The following is a 15,830-nucleotide window of genomic DNA, read 5'->3' on the forward strand; positions in this document are numbered from 1 at the left end:
GGAAGTGTGACTCTTGATCTTGGAGTTGTGAGTTTGGCCCCCTGTAGGGTGTAGAGATTACTTTAAAAAATAAAATCTTAAAAACAAGAACAAAAACAAACAGAAGCTGGGTCTGGGAGGCAGCAAAACGCCCCCCTTGCGATGTCTGACCCCCCAACAAAACACAGATGGCTTAGGAAAGGCTCTCCTGAAACCCACCAGGACCGAAGTACTGACTGGGCAGTTTGCTCCTGAGAATGAAGAACGCTGCTGCCCCGGTAAGGAGAGCCTCACTGCCCCTCCTCGCCCCACCTCACCCCCTCGGGGCCCCCCACCCAGCCCTGCAGCCAGAGGCGGTGAGTGACTCACGGAGGGCTGGGTTTTAGAGATAAGACCTGGGAGGTGTTGCTGGCTCTGTTCAAGCCGGGAAGAGGCTGAGGGCCCAGTTACCATGGCAACCAAAGTTTGCTTTACAAGCGGCTGGTGCTCACATCTTATCTGGAGGAGAGAGAGACTTAGAGATGCATGTTGTCAGGATGGTGTAGGCTCCGCACGCATTCAGGTAACTCTCCTCCGCCATCCGGCCAGGTTTTGCAAACTCAAGATGGACTGGGATCTTTCCAGGGGGTGGAAGATGCTGGTACAGCCTCAGTCTGGGAGAGAGGCTCCTCAGAGGACCGGCGCACGCGATGTGAATGCCACCAAAGCCGTTTGTGCCACCGTCTGCTGGTCTGCTGGTTGGGGTGGCTCGCTGGTGATGAGGGCACAGCCAGGGACCAGGACACGTGGCCTTAGCGTTAGGACAGGTGTTAGGGCAGCATGCGCTCTGCAGCAAGACCACCCGAGGGTCTCGTACTGATGAGCTGTGTGACTGTGGGCAAGTGTCTTGGGCTCTCTGAGCTTCAGTGCCTTGTCTGCCAAACGGGGAAACCACAGGATCTACCCCATAATGCTGCTACAGCTCAAACCATCAGAACCTCACAGAGTAGCAGGGCCCGGAGCCCTGAACGAATGGTGGCTCTGGTGTTTGCCCGTGACGCTTTCTTGCCTGCTCTCGGAGTTATTAATTCATGTTAATCCTCCTTCCTCTATACTTTGTACCTGTTATTTCCCATTTCTCCCTATATTTTAATTATTTAACACAGCTATCTCTCCCACTGCTCCCCAAATTCCCTGAAGGGAGGCATTATGGATCATTTGTTTATCCCCCAGATTTATCATTATGTGCCTTACAAATGTTTATAGACTTAACCAGATTGAATATATGCGGGGTGTATACTTGTTCAAATGGATTGAATTTCTTTTCGGATGATTTCATTTTGGTATAAGTTTGCTTTTAGTTTAAGGAATCAAAGCATAATATGTATTCTTAAAAGGCTTCAAATAACTTTTTTTAAAATAATTTTTTATTTTATTTTATTTATTTATTTATTCGACAGAGATAGAGACAGCCAGCGAGAGAGGGAACACAAGCAGGGGGAGTGGGAGAGGAAGAAGCAGGCTCATAGAGGAAGAGCCTGATGTGGGGCTCGATCCCATAACGCCGGGATCACGCCCTGAGCCGAAGGCAGACGCTTAACCGCTGTGCCACCCAGGCGCCCCTCAAATAACTTTTAATACACCCCTAGTGTTGATGCTTACAAAACTAGAAATCAGAAAGATTTTTCCCTTTATTTGTGTGTGAATAAGAGAGAGAATGAGGGGACGGAAATGCTTTCAACATTTCATCTGTAAGTTAAAAAAAAAACCCTGCAGAAGTAGAAACATAAGGATGACTTGCAGATCTAGTTTCTGGCTCATAGTTTCTGGCTCATAGAAAAGAAGGACTTTAGAAATTGAGAAGGTGGCTTTGTGTACAGGAACCTTTACTTTGAACTTCATAGCTCCACGAGCTCGCCCAAGGGCCCGGGTGAGAACGCTAAGTTAGGTGTGAGGGCAGGAATCAGTTACTAAAAATCGCCGGTGGTTAATATTAACTTCCTTCTCTTTCATGAATAAGCGACATCATCCGGAAGGACTGGGTGAAACACGCAGGCCTTTCAACTAACCCGGGAGTTGGCACACTTTCTGGGAAGGACCGGATGGTAAATATTTTAGGCTTTGCAGGACAAAGCTGCTCAACCCTTCAGAGCGCTGTAGACCAGCGCGAGACCGCACACGCCCAGACGCACCCACGGCTGTGTCCAATAAAACTTGATTTACGAAAGCAGGTGGGAGCTGGATTTGGCTTGCTGGCTGTCGGTGGCCGACCCCCGAAGGAAACAGCTCCTCTTCGGTCTACCTGTCTCTTCTCTTTTTTTTTTTTTTTTAAGATTTTATTTTTTTTATTTATTTGAAGAGAGAGAGAGAGCCAGCGAGAGAGGGAACACAAGCAGGGGGAGTGGGAGAGGAAGAAGCAGGCTCCCAGCGAAGGAGCCTGATGTGGGGCTCGATCCCAGAACGCCAGGATCACGCCCTGAGCCGAAGGCAGACGCTTAACCGCTGCGCCACCCAGGCGCCCCTACCTGTCTCTTCTCTTAAACGCAGTAGGTACACATATACAGAAGCCATGGCGACCAAGTTGTAAGGTTATTGTGGTGTTGCAATTTTAACAGAGTCAAATGAGTGAAAAAACCAAATCCTTTTGCGTCTGAACGGCGGTTTTTGAGCCAGAAGGATGGCTGGCCTCTTGCTGGGGCGAGCCCACCTCCTGCTGTCCCTGACCCCTTCCTTACCCACCCCCCACCCCACTGTCTTTGAGGTCTGAGGTCTCTTGTGCCCAGAAGGGAGCCTGCGGACTCTTTGGCTCTACTGCGGTGTGGGGAGAGCACAGAACTATGCAGAGAAAGCCCCACACTGGCCCCAACTGGAAGAGTTAACTTGTAATCAATGTAGGAAAATAAATTTGCTTTTTTTGATTGCTCCGAGATTCTACGTGGCTTACTGTAGGAGCCAGGGTTCTCCCGAGAAACAGAGCATTGGGAACTATGGACTGGGGAGGGTATAAGAGGAGGCTCGCTACAGGAACCAGCTCACGGGGACTCGGAGGCTGAGAAGTCCCACAATCTTCCATCTGCCAGCTGGAAACCCCGGGAAGCTGGTGGCGTAATTCAGTCTGAGCCCGAAGGCCTGAGAATGAGGAGCAGCGATGCCCGAGGGCCGGGCCGGAGAAGACGCGTGCCCCAGCTCCAGCAGAGAGCGAGAATTCGCCCTTCCTCCTTCTTGTTCTAATCAGGTCCTCAGCCTCATCAGGGAGGGCATCTCTGGACTCGGTCTGCTGATACAAACACTAATGTCTTCTGGACACACTGTCCCAGACACTCCCAGAAATAATGTGCTACCAGCGTTCCGGGCCTCCCTTGGCTCAGTGAGGTTGACACAGAAAATGAACCATCACAACTACTAGTGGAGTGACTTTTACCAAAAGAAAATTACAAAGTTTAAAAAAAAAAATCCCAGTTTCTAAGGATATATTTAAGACAAATCCTATCCTTAAACTTATGTTTAACAACCCCAATGAGATAGAATAGGGTGGTCTTTGGAAACTGCCAACCTGACTCCACTACTCCCCAGAGCCCTACGCATAGTTTCCAGAATCAAGTGTTCATTTCTTCACCATGGACTACGGTGGGTCTAGGTTATGCCACAGCAAGAAACAACCCCCAGGAGGACTGGCTTACAGCAGCAAATATTCAGTTCTTGCCTCGGCTCCATGCCCATCACAAGTTGGGGTTCTGTTCAGTGACCGCCCTCTCTAGGACCCTGCGTGACAGAGCTGCCACCATCGCCATCGTTGCTGGTCACTGTAGCAGAAAAAGAGTTTCAGATCTTTCAGCAGACTTGATGGCTATAGTCCAGAAGCAACACGCTCAATTTTGCTTACGAATCACTGGCCGGAGAATGTCCCAGGACCACCCAATCCCAAGGTGGAGAGTGCATTCCTACCATTTTTCCAGGAGGAAATGTTTGCTATCAGTCAGACACAACATTCTAGATCTACCATATTCCATATTCCTCCAGCTTCATTTCCCATCAGTGACAGGACTAGTTTGTAAGAACATGATTGGGAACTTGTGCTTTGATCGTGTGTGTGTGTGTGTGTGTGTGTGTGTGTGTGTGTGTAGGGATTAGGAGAAATTCATTGGCCAGAGAGGGTAAAAAGGTTAGAGTAAAATGAGAACATTACCTTAATCACCCATCTACTCAAAACCTCTGGGTTAACAGTGTCAGAGGAATTGCTGAGGCCTTAGCGAGTGTCAGGAAGCAGGAACTCCTGTCCCCTTCTAGGGTCCTTCTAGCTGGACTAAGAGCCAAATTAACACGAGGCAGGTTAGCAGGAGAAAATCAGATTTAATAGCATACTACAGGGAATCCACACAGACATGGAAATTCCAAAGACAGGCAAAATCAGGTATTTATGCCCTTCCGAACTAAGGAGAAGGGGCAAGGTGGTCTTGGACTTCAAAGGGAAGGGATGTAATTCACAGGAAAATGAAAAAGAGTAAATGTTTGGTAAACAAATGCTTGCCCTGCCATATAGATGGGTCACTCCGATAAAATTTATCTGTGGAAATCACCCTTATTCTGGAAAGATACTCTGATTTAGTCTCTTATGTAGTTAAGGGAGGGGCAAAAGTTTCTTTTGAGCCTGTAGGGTCTGGATTGCTCCTTAGCTCTAGGGAATCTGCATGCCAGCGTGGCTCATCTCGGGGCAGCCTGTCCTCCGCACCACGCTAGCTCGTACCGCACTTTCCTGGGCTGGGCAGTGGAGCCCTGACGCACAGGGGCGAGCTGGGTGGATGGAGAATGGTTGAATCGCGGCCTCTACGTGCTCCGCCGTCAGGCAGTTTTGTTCAATAAATAATCTGTACAGCCTTACCCGTAGGGCGACGGACTCATTGGTTGAAAATCCCACAACCCAGGAATACCCTCAGTCCTGGCCAAACAGAAATGGTTGGTCCGCCTACCTGCATGGTAGCCCTGGGTACCGGGGTGGTAGCCCCTTCTACGGAGCTCAGTTTGTCTATTCTGCTAGGGTTTCAATATTTGGGTATAGCGAGCAAAACGAAAAGACCACGAGGACCAGACAGACTTGGGTTTGAGTCTCCCCTTTGCTACTCACTGGCTTCAAGACCTTCGGCTATGCCATCCAGAAAATGGAGGAAGGTGATATCTACCTCAGGAGGTTGCTGAGAGGCTCCTTTAAGGAGCCCAAGTCTGTAAAGGGACCAGGAAGTGGCAGCTATGCTCCCTGGGGGGTGGTTGATTGCATTCCACGGGACAGGTGGTCCTTCCCGGCAGGAGGCAGGAGGACCTGTACAAACAGTTCACAGGCATCCATCCGCATGAGCAGGCTGGGACTTCAGGGCCACTTAACAAATTAACACACTATGAATGGAAGGGCCAGCAGACTTAATATTTAACCTGAGCTTTAACTGTCCCTTTAGCTGGTCAGTTCACTGGGGAATTCTCAGGTCTCCCAGAAGGAGGAGGAATGTAAGCATCCCTCCAGCTCTCTGGGACCATGCGCTGGTTCTGTGCAGAAGCGACCAGAACAGGGCAGTTCCCACATTGCAGAGTTGCCGTTCATGGCGGGGCTGCTCGAGCTTAAAAGTTGGACGTTTCGTGTTGGATGCACGCGCTTTTCCTAGCGGTAGTGCAAAGGTTCGCTTCCATAATCCACATGTATTAAGGGCACATTCGCACTCACTTCATTGCCCCCTCCCCTGACCACTGCCCTCTCCCCTCTCCCCGCCTGCTCCACAGCTTCCTCGGGATGAAAAGTAACTCCAACAAAGCCTGGAGTCTAAGCATGCTTTGAGCGGCCTATGGCTGTCTGTGCACGGATCTGCGGGAAGGGATCAGATTCACTGAGGCCGGCACCTGCCGTTGCCGCCGTACTGGACGGTCGTGATGCCGCTGTCCACAGCCCCTGGGAGGGGACAGTCCCACCACCTGGCCCAGCACCGCAGCTCAGTGGGCCAGGTGTGGGCGCTTGAACCTAGAGTAGCCCAACTCCTGAGTGGGCTGCTTCCTGCCCATAGTAAACACCCCACCCCAACCCGAGCTCCCCACTCCAGGTAAAAGCTCATCAGGAGAAGACTCTACACAGCAGCAGAGTTCTGCACCAGCGACCCGATCCTTCTTCCTGACGCATGAATGGGGGGAGGTGGAGGATGACGCATTGTCCATATGAAGACCTCCCACCAGTCTTCTGGCTTGTACGCCTACTTCTCGCTCCCACTTTCGTTCATACCTGCTGCCCGAGTCCCCGAGCCTCACTGTCAGAAGACTGACTCCCGTTTCCCCTTCAGCCCCTGACATCACATCGCAGGCTGTAATTTCTCTTCCTGTTTCATCTGGAAACCCTCTGTGATCAGCTTTCCATCTTCCAGAAATGTGTTGAAATCTCTCATCTGTGATTTTTCTCTCCCCTTTACAACCCCTAGCCTGTCCCTCTTTTTTTTTTTTTTTTCTTTTAACTTCAGTATCTTGATTTCAGTGGGGGCTCTCAAGTAACAAGAGAAGCAAACTGTGCCTGACCTGCCATTTTGGACCAGAAGCCCATAGATCTCTCTTCAGCAACGTGACCTGGTCACCTAATGGAAAGCCAACATTATAAACCCTGCTTTCTACCTTTTGGTTAAACAGGGTGTGAGTCATCCATGTTTTACTGCCAATGGTCAGAACTTTTCACAACGTTATGGAATGGGCCAGATCCATCATGATGGATATGTGTCAACACTGGGGACTGAAGATTTATTTCTGAGTAAATACTACAAAAGTTGTGTAACTCATTATCCTTAATGAATAGTATCGACTCTTCCTTACATTTCTCCCCACCCCTCTCAGGGGTGATGCCATGAAACCCAATGCAAACGCGTGGACACTTTGCAACGAGACGATAGCCATCATATGAGATTACTGCATCTGAATGTATCAGCAATAATTCATAGCCCCATGGCTTTCTCAAGTTACTGATTAAGCATTAAGAATACAAACATGGCTCGCCTGTGTTTCAAATGCTGTCTCATTTTTCCTCTGAATACAAATACTCTCTTTCTGTATATTCATCACAACCATGACCTGCAGTTTCTCTCTCCTACATAACTGCTAGTGGTGTGTCAGGAATGGTGGACGATTACAGAGGTTCTGAGCAGCGAGAGTACATCTGCAGAGTTCCTGAAGTAGGGCACTTGACTGGGGCTTTTAAAAGAAGGGCGGTCCTTGGGCTGTGGCAAGAAGAGCACCTGCTTCATCTCCAGATGCCAGGCTAGTGCTGCGGCCAAGGAAAACATCCCTAGGACACATCTCCTGCTGAAAGTATTAGCAACTACAGTTCTCTCCCAAAGTTTAATTTGCTCACTGCAAGGAAGTTATTATTTTCCAGGAGTTAAGCGGACGGCTCTCGAGCGGGGTCTCATCTTCCACCTCCCTCCCCAGCCACCACCACAGTCACTGCATAAAGAAGTCCTTTAGCTGGAGAAGTACGGCTGCCAAGAGGCCTCCATAAGAGGGGTGAGATCCCATTTTCTTTCTTTCTTTTTTTTTTAAGATTTTATTTATTTATTTGACAGAGAGAGAGAGACAGCCAGTGAGAGAGGGAACACAAGCAGGGGGAGTGGGAGAGGAAGAAGCAGGCTCATAGCGGAGGAGCCTGATGCGGGGCTCGATCCCAGAACGCCGGGATCACCCCCTGAGCCGAAGGCAGACGCTTAACCACTATGCCACCCAGGCGCCCCAAGATCCCATTTTCAATGTCCCAATATTCCTGAGATTTTGCTAACCCCTTCGGACAGAGAGATTCTTGTTTATGTCTAGAGATGATCTTAGGAGGCGTTAGTCATGTGGAAAAACAGGTTGTTTGCTTATTATGGGAAACTTCTAATAAAATCAACATGGGTTTTTCGCATATTTGATGGAAACCAGGTTTCCAAATGCGGCTGATTTTAAATGGTTTCTCAAGAGTGGAAAGAGCACAGGCTGTGGCATTCCTNTCACTGAAGCCAAGCGAGTTAGACAAGTCTGGGGAAACAAGATTGGGATCTAGAGTGGTCACAAACATCAGCTGCCCTGAGAGGTGAACACAGGGAGCTCTGGATATATTTAAAGTATGAGTCACATGACTAGACTCTTCTTGGGCAGAAGTAAAACATGTTTTCCTTTAAATGATTAAACTTAGTTGAACTTAGCTCAAGAAAAATGTCTTTTCCCTCTGAATGTTTTTTTTCCAGGCTTAAAGTTTCAAGATGAGATTTGTTTTCTTAAAGAGAAAACTTATACCAAGAGCTTCCAAATTAGACACATCTGTAGACTTGGGACACCCAGATGACTTCAAATAATGTATTTGGCCCATCTCCTACATCTGGATGGTTAAGACTGCATGTCAAAAAAAAGAAAAAAAAAAGGAAGTTAGAAAGACTTCCTTGGTCTGTTGATAATGAAATGAATGGAAATGGACTTGAATCCCATGTTTATTCCATTTTCTCAGGCATAAAGTTTTTAATCCCTACTCCCGGATGATAAAACAGTAACATTTCAAGTCCATGGTTGGAAAAGTTTAGCCAGCATTTCATCTGACCAACTGTTCTGCAGCTCAGTCAGGAATCTGGTTCGTGCCAAGTCGAGATGGGTGAGTGAGACTCAAGGTGTTGGCATTGTTTTACTTTGGAAAAGTTGGGTTTTTAAGTGGGGGAAAAGAGGAAGAAATCAAGTCTAAGCACAATACAGGCAAGACCAGCAATAACATCCCTGGGGTTGAAGGAGACAGCTTCGAGGAGCCTCCTGTCTTTATTTGGGGGTTAGTTCACTTAAAATAATAAACATTTATATTTTACTATCCAGTGAGCAAAAGCTAGAATTATTATTAATACCTATTGATATTTCCTTTGCTTTTTGGGGGGATGCTTTTCTCTGTTCCCTCTTTTTATAATTTTTTCTTTCCTAACAGTGATTAGTTTTTATGATGAGTGTTCTGGGTGAGGTGCAGCTTTGGGGTGCGTAGTCTCAGATGGGGTGGGCAGGGGGGAGATGAAAGGAGGGTCCACCCCTTTCTGCTGCGGCGCCCGCCCAAAGGCTGGAGGGTCTGTCCTCCTGGAGGTCGCCTCTTCCCTCCTTCTGTCGCGTTTAGGTCCGCCCGGGCGCGGGAGGGAGAGGGGAGACAATTTGAACCCCGCACATTATCTTACTCAACCCTCCGGGTGTTTGTACCCCATCCGAGGAATGGGTGGCTTGGAGAGGCGACATGACCCACCGCCCACCCAGCCCGATGGGGCAAGGCTGTGATATCACCTTCCTGCTCTCATCACGTTCTCACGCAGTGCTTTCCATAAATGAACAAAAAGCCCCGCCGAGTTCGCCCCAAGGCCTGTCGGCGCCCGGGGCGGGGGGGGGGGGTCAGTTCCAGGTGGCGGGGACCTGGCTAACCCGAGGGTCGCGGAGCCAAAGCCCGGCAGGCGGGTCCACGAGGGGGTCCCCACCCCAGGCGGGGAGGAGGAGACGGGGAAGAGACGCTCCGCCCGTGTCCCCGACCCCGCACCCGGCTCTCGCTCCCCGCACCACCTTCCACAGGCTGGGGCCGCGCCCCCGCCTCCCGGCCGCCCCTGGCCCTGGCCCTCACCCCCGGGTCTGGACCCCTCAGCCCCCCGCCCGGGTCCGCACCCCAAACCCGCCGCGCCCCCTCCCGCGTCCCCGCCCCCGGATCGCGTCCCCCACGCATCTCGACCCCTCACCCTTCAGGCCCGGATCTGCACCCCTGCATCTCATTAACGCCCCCCACCCCCACCGCCGGCCAAACTCAGGTCTGCATCACGGTCCCCCCGGCCGCCCCTCCCTCTAGTGCCCTCGCTCCCCTGCATCTCCCCCCGCCGCCCCGGCCCGGATCCGCATCCCAACCCCAGGCAGCGCCCGGCCCCGGGTCCCCGCCCCCGGATCGCGTCCCCCCCCCCACTTCGCACCCCCGCACCCCGGCCCGGGTCCGCACCCCCGCCCCTGCCGCGCCCCCTCCCGCGTCCCCGCCCCGGCCGCGCTCCCGCCCCGGGGCCGCGCTCGGGCGGTGAGACTGGCCTGCTGGGCGGGCGGCGGGGGCGCCATGGGCAGCGGCAGCAGCCGGAGCGGCCGGGCCCTGAGGCGGCTGCGTAGCCCCGACAGCCGGCCGGCGGGGTCGGGCGGGGCAGCCTCGGAGGGCGGGACGCGGCCTCTGGTCTCGGCGACGGCCGCGGCCCCCCGGGAGGAGGCCCAGGAGACTGAGGCGGCTGAGGGGGCAGCCGACTCCGACCCCGACCCCGGCCCCGCGGCGCCCCCCGACGGCGGGGACGAGACCCTGCGCCTGCTGGACCAGCTGCTGGCCGAGTCGGCGGCCTGGGGCCCGGGGGAGCTGGCCCCGCGGGGCCCGGCGCGGCCCCGACCCGCAGCCGGCGCCGGGAGCCGGGTGAGTGTGGGAGCCCGCGGAGCGGTTGGGGCCGCGCCCTGTCCCCCAGCACCCCGACCCCCAACTCCCCAGCCGCGTGCTTCCTCCCACCCGCCTCCGCGCCCCCCAGCGCCTGTTCCCCCTCCGCCCCTAGTGAAACCCACCGTCTCTGGGTCTCCGAATGCCTCCGAGGTCTCCTGCGGATCACGCGGCCTCTCCTTTCCCAACACCCCCTCTGATTTTCTCCCTGTCTGCCCCTTCTGGGTGCTGGTCTCACTGCTTCGAGTTTGGGGTGACAGTGCTGGGAGCAGCCTGGAAGAGAGGGGAGACACACATCCCTTGGCAGAAATGCATCCCCCCCCCCCCCCCCCCGGCTGTCTTCTGGCCAAAGCTCGCCTTTCTTTCCTTTGAGAGCTGTGTGTCCACCCTCAAAGCACCGCATCCCAGACTCCTTCTAGCCTAGGTGGGAGCTGACCAGGGGTACTGGCTTTTCTCTCCGGAGGAGGCTGCGACATGGTCGGGCAGTAGCCAAACAGTGGTTCACAGATGTGTCAGACCCATCAAGAGCCTGGCCTTGCTAGTCGAGCAATTCACATGCTACTGGCTATTTTTAAGATGCTGTGGAATCTGTTTTTGGCTTCCCTGTCCTCTCTTCCAGAACACTTGTAATAACAGTCCTGTTGTTCTAGAAAAACAATAAAAACGAGCGCTCTGGTTTGGCAACAGTCTTCACTCCAGCAGAGCAGAATGAACAAGACCTTTGCTGTCAGCTCCTGGGCTTGAGGAGGATGCCAAAAGCAGCACCCCTTTCCCTGGAGCCCGACAAGCCTTGCTTAACTGCCAGGACCCAGGGAAGTGTCTTCTGGGGACAGCCACCAAGCGGTAGAATCCTGAAAATGCCACTGTGAGGGGTGGGGAGGAGAACTGGCTCAAATCAGACAGTGCAAAACCCCCCCCCCCGTCCTCCTGCCTGTCCCCTGTCCCCTGCTACCCTCCCAAAATGAGCGGCAGTGAGTGGGACTGAATTCGTTCACAAGATTCCTTCAAGACTACGTCACCATTCAGTTACATAACACTAAAAATGGACAAACAGTTGAGAAATTTGGGGGAAATTCTCAGATAGCATGGAAGCAATCATCTAGTGTCCAAGTTTCAAGGGCCTTGGAAACTCTAGAAGTGAAAATGAGAGGAAAAGAAAAAGAATGGATTTCCCCCTTGATGCTGAATGTCAGTGACTCTCAGGGTACAGGGCTGCCTTACTCACTCCTCCAGTCATTTCTATGAGCCGGCACCCCTCTAGGTGCTAAAGTGAACACAGATGGCACATGGGCCTTGCCCAAAAGAAATCCACAGTCTATTGGGGGGAGAGGGGACCTGCAGACAAAAAGCTGAGACACAGACCTGCACAGAGTCCACAGGAGGAGTGACCGATGCCCTGGAGAAGTCAGGGTAGCACTCCAGAAGGACAGCACTTGACCTGACTCTGGACGGATCTGTGGCCTTAGCCGGGCAAACAAGCAGGGGAAGAGCATTTGTGCAGAGAGAACCACACACCCAAAGGCGATGGGGCGGGGTCTGCAGGGCCCAGGCTGTGGGTGGGGAGGGCCTGGGTTAAAGAGGCCGAGGGGTACGTGCCATCCTGTCCTAGGTCATGCTGGGAGTTTCCCATGTTGAGGAGTTTGGACTTGACTGTAAAAGCTGTGGCTATCGCGGAAGGGCTAGGGGCGCGGCATTTTGTGTTTTAGGAAGATGACACCGCCGGCTGTGGGAGGACAGACGGGGCCAAGTAAGCCTGGGGCCAAGATGGCCAGTTTGGGGCAGCTTTGGTGGTCTGGGTGAGCAGGTCCCGAGTGAAGCAGGACAGTTAGAGGGCCGAAGGGGAGATGGAGGCCCCTAGGAGGGGAAATCGGCCAGCCGTGGTGGTGGTTCTGGACGGATTGTACGTATTCTCTGTGCCATCCATTTTTCTTGAGTGAATCCTAGAATCTTAGATTATTAGATCTGTAAGAAAGCTCCTCGAGTCCAATTATTTTCAGGTGTGGGGAGACAAAGCGAAAGGTCAGCTCTCCTAATTTCTCGACTATGAAGGTCACAGTCAGCAGGTGAACTGCCTGTACGCTCAGGTGTGGGGTTTGTGCTTTTGGCTTTATAGATTAAGTCCTTTGACTGAGTCTCTCGGCCGCTGTACATCTTATAAGATTCTGAGTTGACAAGACATCACTGAGCTGGAAAAAATTGGTTTAGATGGATCTGATCCATACTCAGAAGTCAGCCCTTCTAAAATGTTAAAAATGATGTTCTCAAGGAGAGAGCAAATGTTTGAGCACATAAATAACACAATTTCCATTTCTCTAGGAGGGAAGGAGGAAAACCTTCCTTAGGTTCTAAACGATCTAGCATTTTGGAGGAGAGAGGTATTCTTCATAAGACAATGTCAAACTCAAGTGAAATTATCCCTTTAAGCTCCCACATTTAAAAATTTTAACCACTGTCGAGGGGCGCCTGGGTGGCATAGCGGTTAAGCATCTGCCTTCGGCTCAGGGCGTGATCCCAGCGTCATGGGATCGAGCCCCATATCAGGCTCCTCCACTGTGAGCCTGCTTCTTCCTCTCCCACTCCCCCTGCTTGTGTTCCCTCTCTTGCTGGCTGTCTCTATCTCTGTCGAATAAATAAATAAAATCTTTAAAAAAAAATTTTAACCACTGTCGATTAGAATTTCTTAGAGACTGATTATACGTTATCTCTGAACCATCATCCTGACTAGTATGGATTACACTCGACTATGTTCAAGAATAGTCAGAGCTGATATTTTAATGTGCACTTGGGTCTCAAACATGCATTAACTCTTTTAATCTTTAACATTATTATCCTCTATTTTTGCAGATGGGAAAGAGAAAACAGGCGCAGAGAGGTTAAGCAACTTAACCAGAGCCGCACCGTTAGAGCAGAGCAGAGATCAGACTCTCGACAGTCAGGCTCCTGTACCCTTATTAGCAAAATGGCCCTAACTGCTGTGATGCTTGTTACTGCCGCTCTGCCGTGGTCGGTCTTAGCACTGTCACATTTTAACCATTGTCAGTCTGTATGCAACCAAGCAAGCTTCTCTGCATCCCTCGCCCTAGGGGACACCTGTCTGAGCTGCCCTTGGAGGCTGGAATCATAACCATGCCTGCTAACTCTGTGTTTAAAGGAAGACCAGGACCATCCGAGGTCAGGCCTGGGATGGGTTCTTCCCGGCCTGAAGAATCATCTCTTCAGCCAATGGGCTTTGTGGCAATTATTTTAGTTAATCAAGTGCTCGTGTTTGTCTCATTTCTTAATTCTTGGTGGTTTTCCTGAGGCAGTTAAGAAACCCTGGGGTTGCTGGGTAAGAATGGAGTATTGCCATATTCTAAAATTTGAAATTTTAAAGTTAAGTTTTAAGAAGTATTTACTTTTATTTATTTATGAATTTAGAGAGGGAGAGAGATCGGGGGTGGGAGGGGGTGGAGAGAGAATCCTAAGCGGGCTCCACGCCCAGAGCCCGATGCAGGGCTCCATCTCACGACCCTGAGATCATGACCTGCAATCAAGAGTCGGACGCTTAACCAACTGAGCCACCCAGGTGCCCCTTTTAAGAGGTCCTGGATTAATTTCCAACTTTGTGCCTCTGCGGTATTTGGCGTGCAGGGCAGAATTCCTTCCCCAAAGTCAGTGGAACTTTAAAATCAACAGTACTTTAGTGGGATATTGAAACTGAAAACTACTTAGGATGGAAAAATCATGTGAGAAAAGCTAAAGGCTTGGGTTTGCGTTTTAGTAAGGTATTTAATCAAATTATTGTTTTTTAACGATGCAGCAGTGTCTGCCGCCCAGGGCTCTAGTAACTGGGAAAACGTACCATCTGTTGATTCATGCTCTTGGCATGTACGTGCCAGGTACTGTTCTAGGTGCTGGTTACGCATCAGTGAACCAAACACACAAAACCTCTGCTACAGTTCTCATCGTATTAAGTCCAACAGTGAAAAAAGTGAAGTATAAAGAACAATAAAGCAGGGGCGCCTGGGCAGCTCAGTCGGTTAAGCGTCTGACTCTTGATTTCAGCTCAGGTCATGACCTCAGACCTCAGGGTCGTGAGATAGAGCCCCACGTCGGGCTCTGTGCTGAGCGTGGAACCTGCCTGAGATTCTCTCTGTCCCACTCCCTCTGCCCCTCCCCCAGTCTCTCTCTCTCAAAAAAAAAAAATCTTAAAAAAAAAAGAACAACAAGGCAGCGGGGCTGGGGAGAGCAGGAGCGGGTCTGGGTTGTCATTTTTAATAGGCGGGCAGGGAAGGTGTCACTGAAGAGGCAGCACTCGGGCACAGCTAGGGAGGAGGCGAGGGCTGCCGTGCTTCTGTGGGAACCGGTGTTCCAAGCCGAGGGGTCAGCCAGTCAGAGGCCCTCGGGTGGAGCCTGGAGGGTCTGCTCAAAGAGCGGTGGGTCGGGCGGAGTGGCTGGAGTGGAGAGGGCAAGGTCAGCGTAGTGGGAGACAGAATGGTGGCCAGGATGGTGGCCCAGTGTCTGGGCAGAGCATCGTGGTCCTTTGGCCACTGTTAGGCAGTTGGCTTTTACTTTGAAGGAGGTGGGAAGCCCTGGAGGGTTTTGAACAGCAATGACCTAATTGTTTTAGGGCTCACCCACTCTCGCTGGCTGCCATGTTGGAGACAGAGTGGGAGGAGGGGCAGGGTCACAGCTGGGAGTGGAATTAGGAAGCTTTCACAGGGATCCTTGAGAACAGAGGGCGGCAGTGAGGGACGAGAGGAGTGGTTGGCCCATGGACACAGACTAAAGACAGAGGCAACCAGTCTACCAGTGGATTGGCTAGGGGTTGCGTGAGACAGAAAGGAGTCAAAGATGACCCCAAAGGTTTTGGTTTGAGCAGCTAGAAGGATGTAGTTGCTGTTAGCTGACATGGAAATGGGGAAGGGGCAGGTTTGGGGTGTTAATTATAAATTTGGTTTTGAATTTGTTAAGTTTGAGATGCCTATTAGACACCCAAACAGAGAGGCAAGTGAAGAGGTCTTTGTAAGAGCTTGGTGCTCAGGGGAGAGGTTGGGGTTGGAGCTATGAGAGTGGGAGCTGGCAGAGCAGAGGAGCGTGGAGGGTCGACCAGAACACCAACAACAACGATGCTGGCTAACACACGTCGGTGTACCAGGCACTGCTCTGGCTGTGGGTGTGTGTGAACTTGTATGAGAGGAGCTGAAGAGCCAGCCCTGCTGTGTTCAGACATGGAAAAGATGAGGGGACATGCCAAAGGGGACAACCAGTAATGGGGGGAAAAACCAAGAGGATGGCATGTCTGGAAGCCAAGGGAGGAAAGTGTTTCAAGAAGGGAGAGGTGACCAGCTCTTGTGAATGCTTCTTGATGGGATAAATAGGATGAAGCCAGGGGACTGGCCACTGAGCTCAGCAACTTGGAGGTCCCTAGTGCCCCCGGGAAGAG

At 51.7% G+C, this 15,830-nt stretch overlaps 1 protein-coding gene and 2 long non-coding RNA genes across 5 annotated transcripts in view; 2 read left to right on the forward strand and 1 right to left on the reverse strand.

The window, feature by feature from the left end:
• Nucleotides 1–11,240, reverse strand: LOC121100951. Of its 3 annotated transcripts, XR_005832726.1 has the most exons (4): nucleotides 10,531–11,240; nucleotides 3,639–3,761; nucleotides 471–769; nucleotides 1–41 (listed from the first exon to the last, which is right to left on the reverse strand). It is a non-coding gene; the product is annotated as an uncharacterized LOC121100951 (long non-coding RNA). The 3 variants fall into 3 exon arrangements; XR_005832725.1 differs by lacking the exon at nucleotides 1–41 and having other exon boundaries at nucleotides 336–769; XR_005832724.1 differs by lacking the exons at nucleotides 1–41; nucleotides 471–769; nucleotides 3,639–3,761 and adding an exon at nucleotides 8,898–9,075.
• On the forward strand, nucleotides 5,720–8,794 carry LOC121100950. Its single transcript, XR_005832723.1, has 2 exons — nucleotides 5,720–7,476; nucleotides 8,193–8,794. It is a non-coding gene; the product is annotated as an uncharacterized LOC121100950 (long non-coding RNA).
• The window catches only part of CYS1 (cystin 1), a 21,024-nt gene continuing 15,242 nt past the window's right edge, over nucleotides 10,049–15,830 (forward strand). Inside the window, exon 1 of the mRNA XM_040622805.1 lies at nucleotides 10,049–10,387. Coding sequence (XP_040478739.1) covers nucleotides 10,049–10,387 — 339 coding nt within the window. The remainder of the gene's footprint in view (nucleotides 10,388–15,830) is intronic.

This window comes from Ursus maritimus, unplaced genomic scaffold, assembly GCF_017311325.1.
Source record: "Ursus maritimus isolate PB19 unplaced genomic scaffold, ASM1731132v1 scaffold_6, whole genome shotgun sequence".
NCBI lineage: Eukaryota > Metazoa > Chordata > Mammalia > Carnivora > Ursidae > Ursus > Ursus maritimus.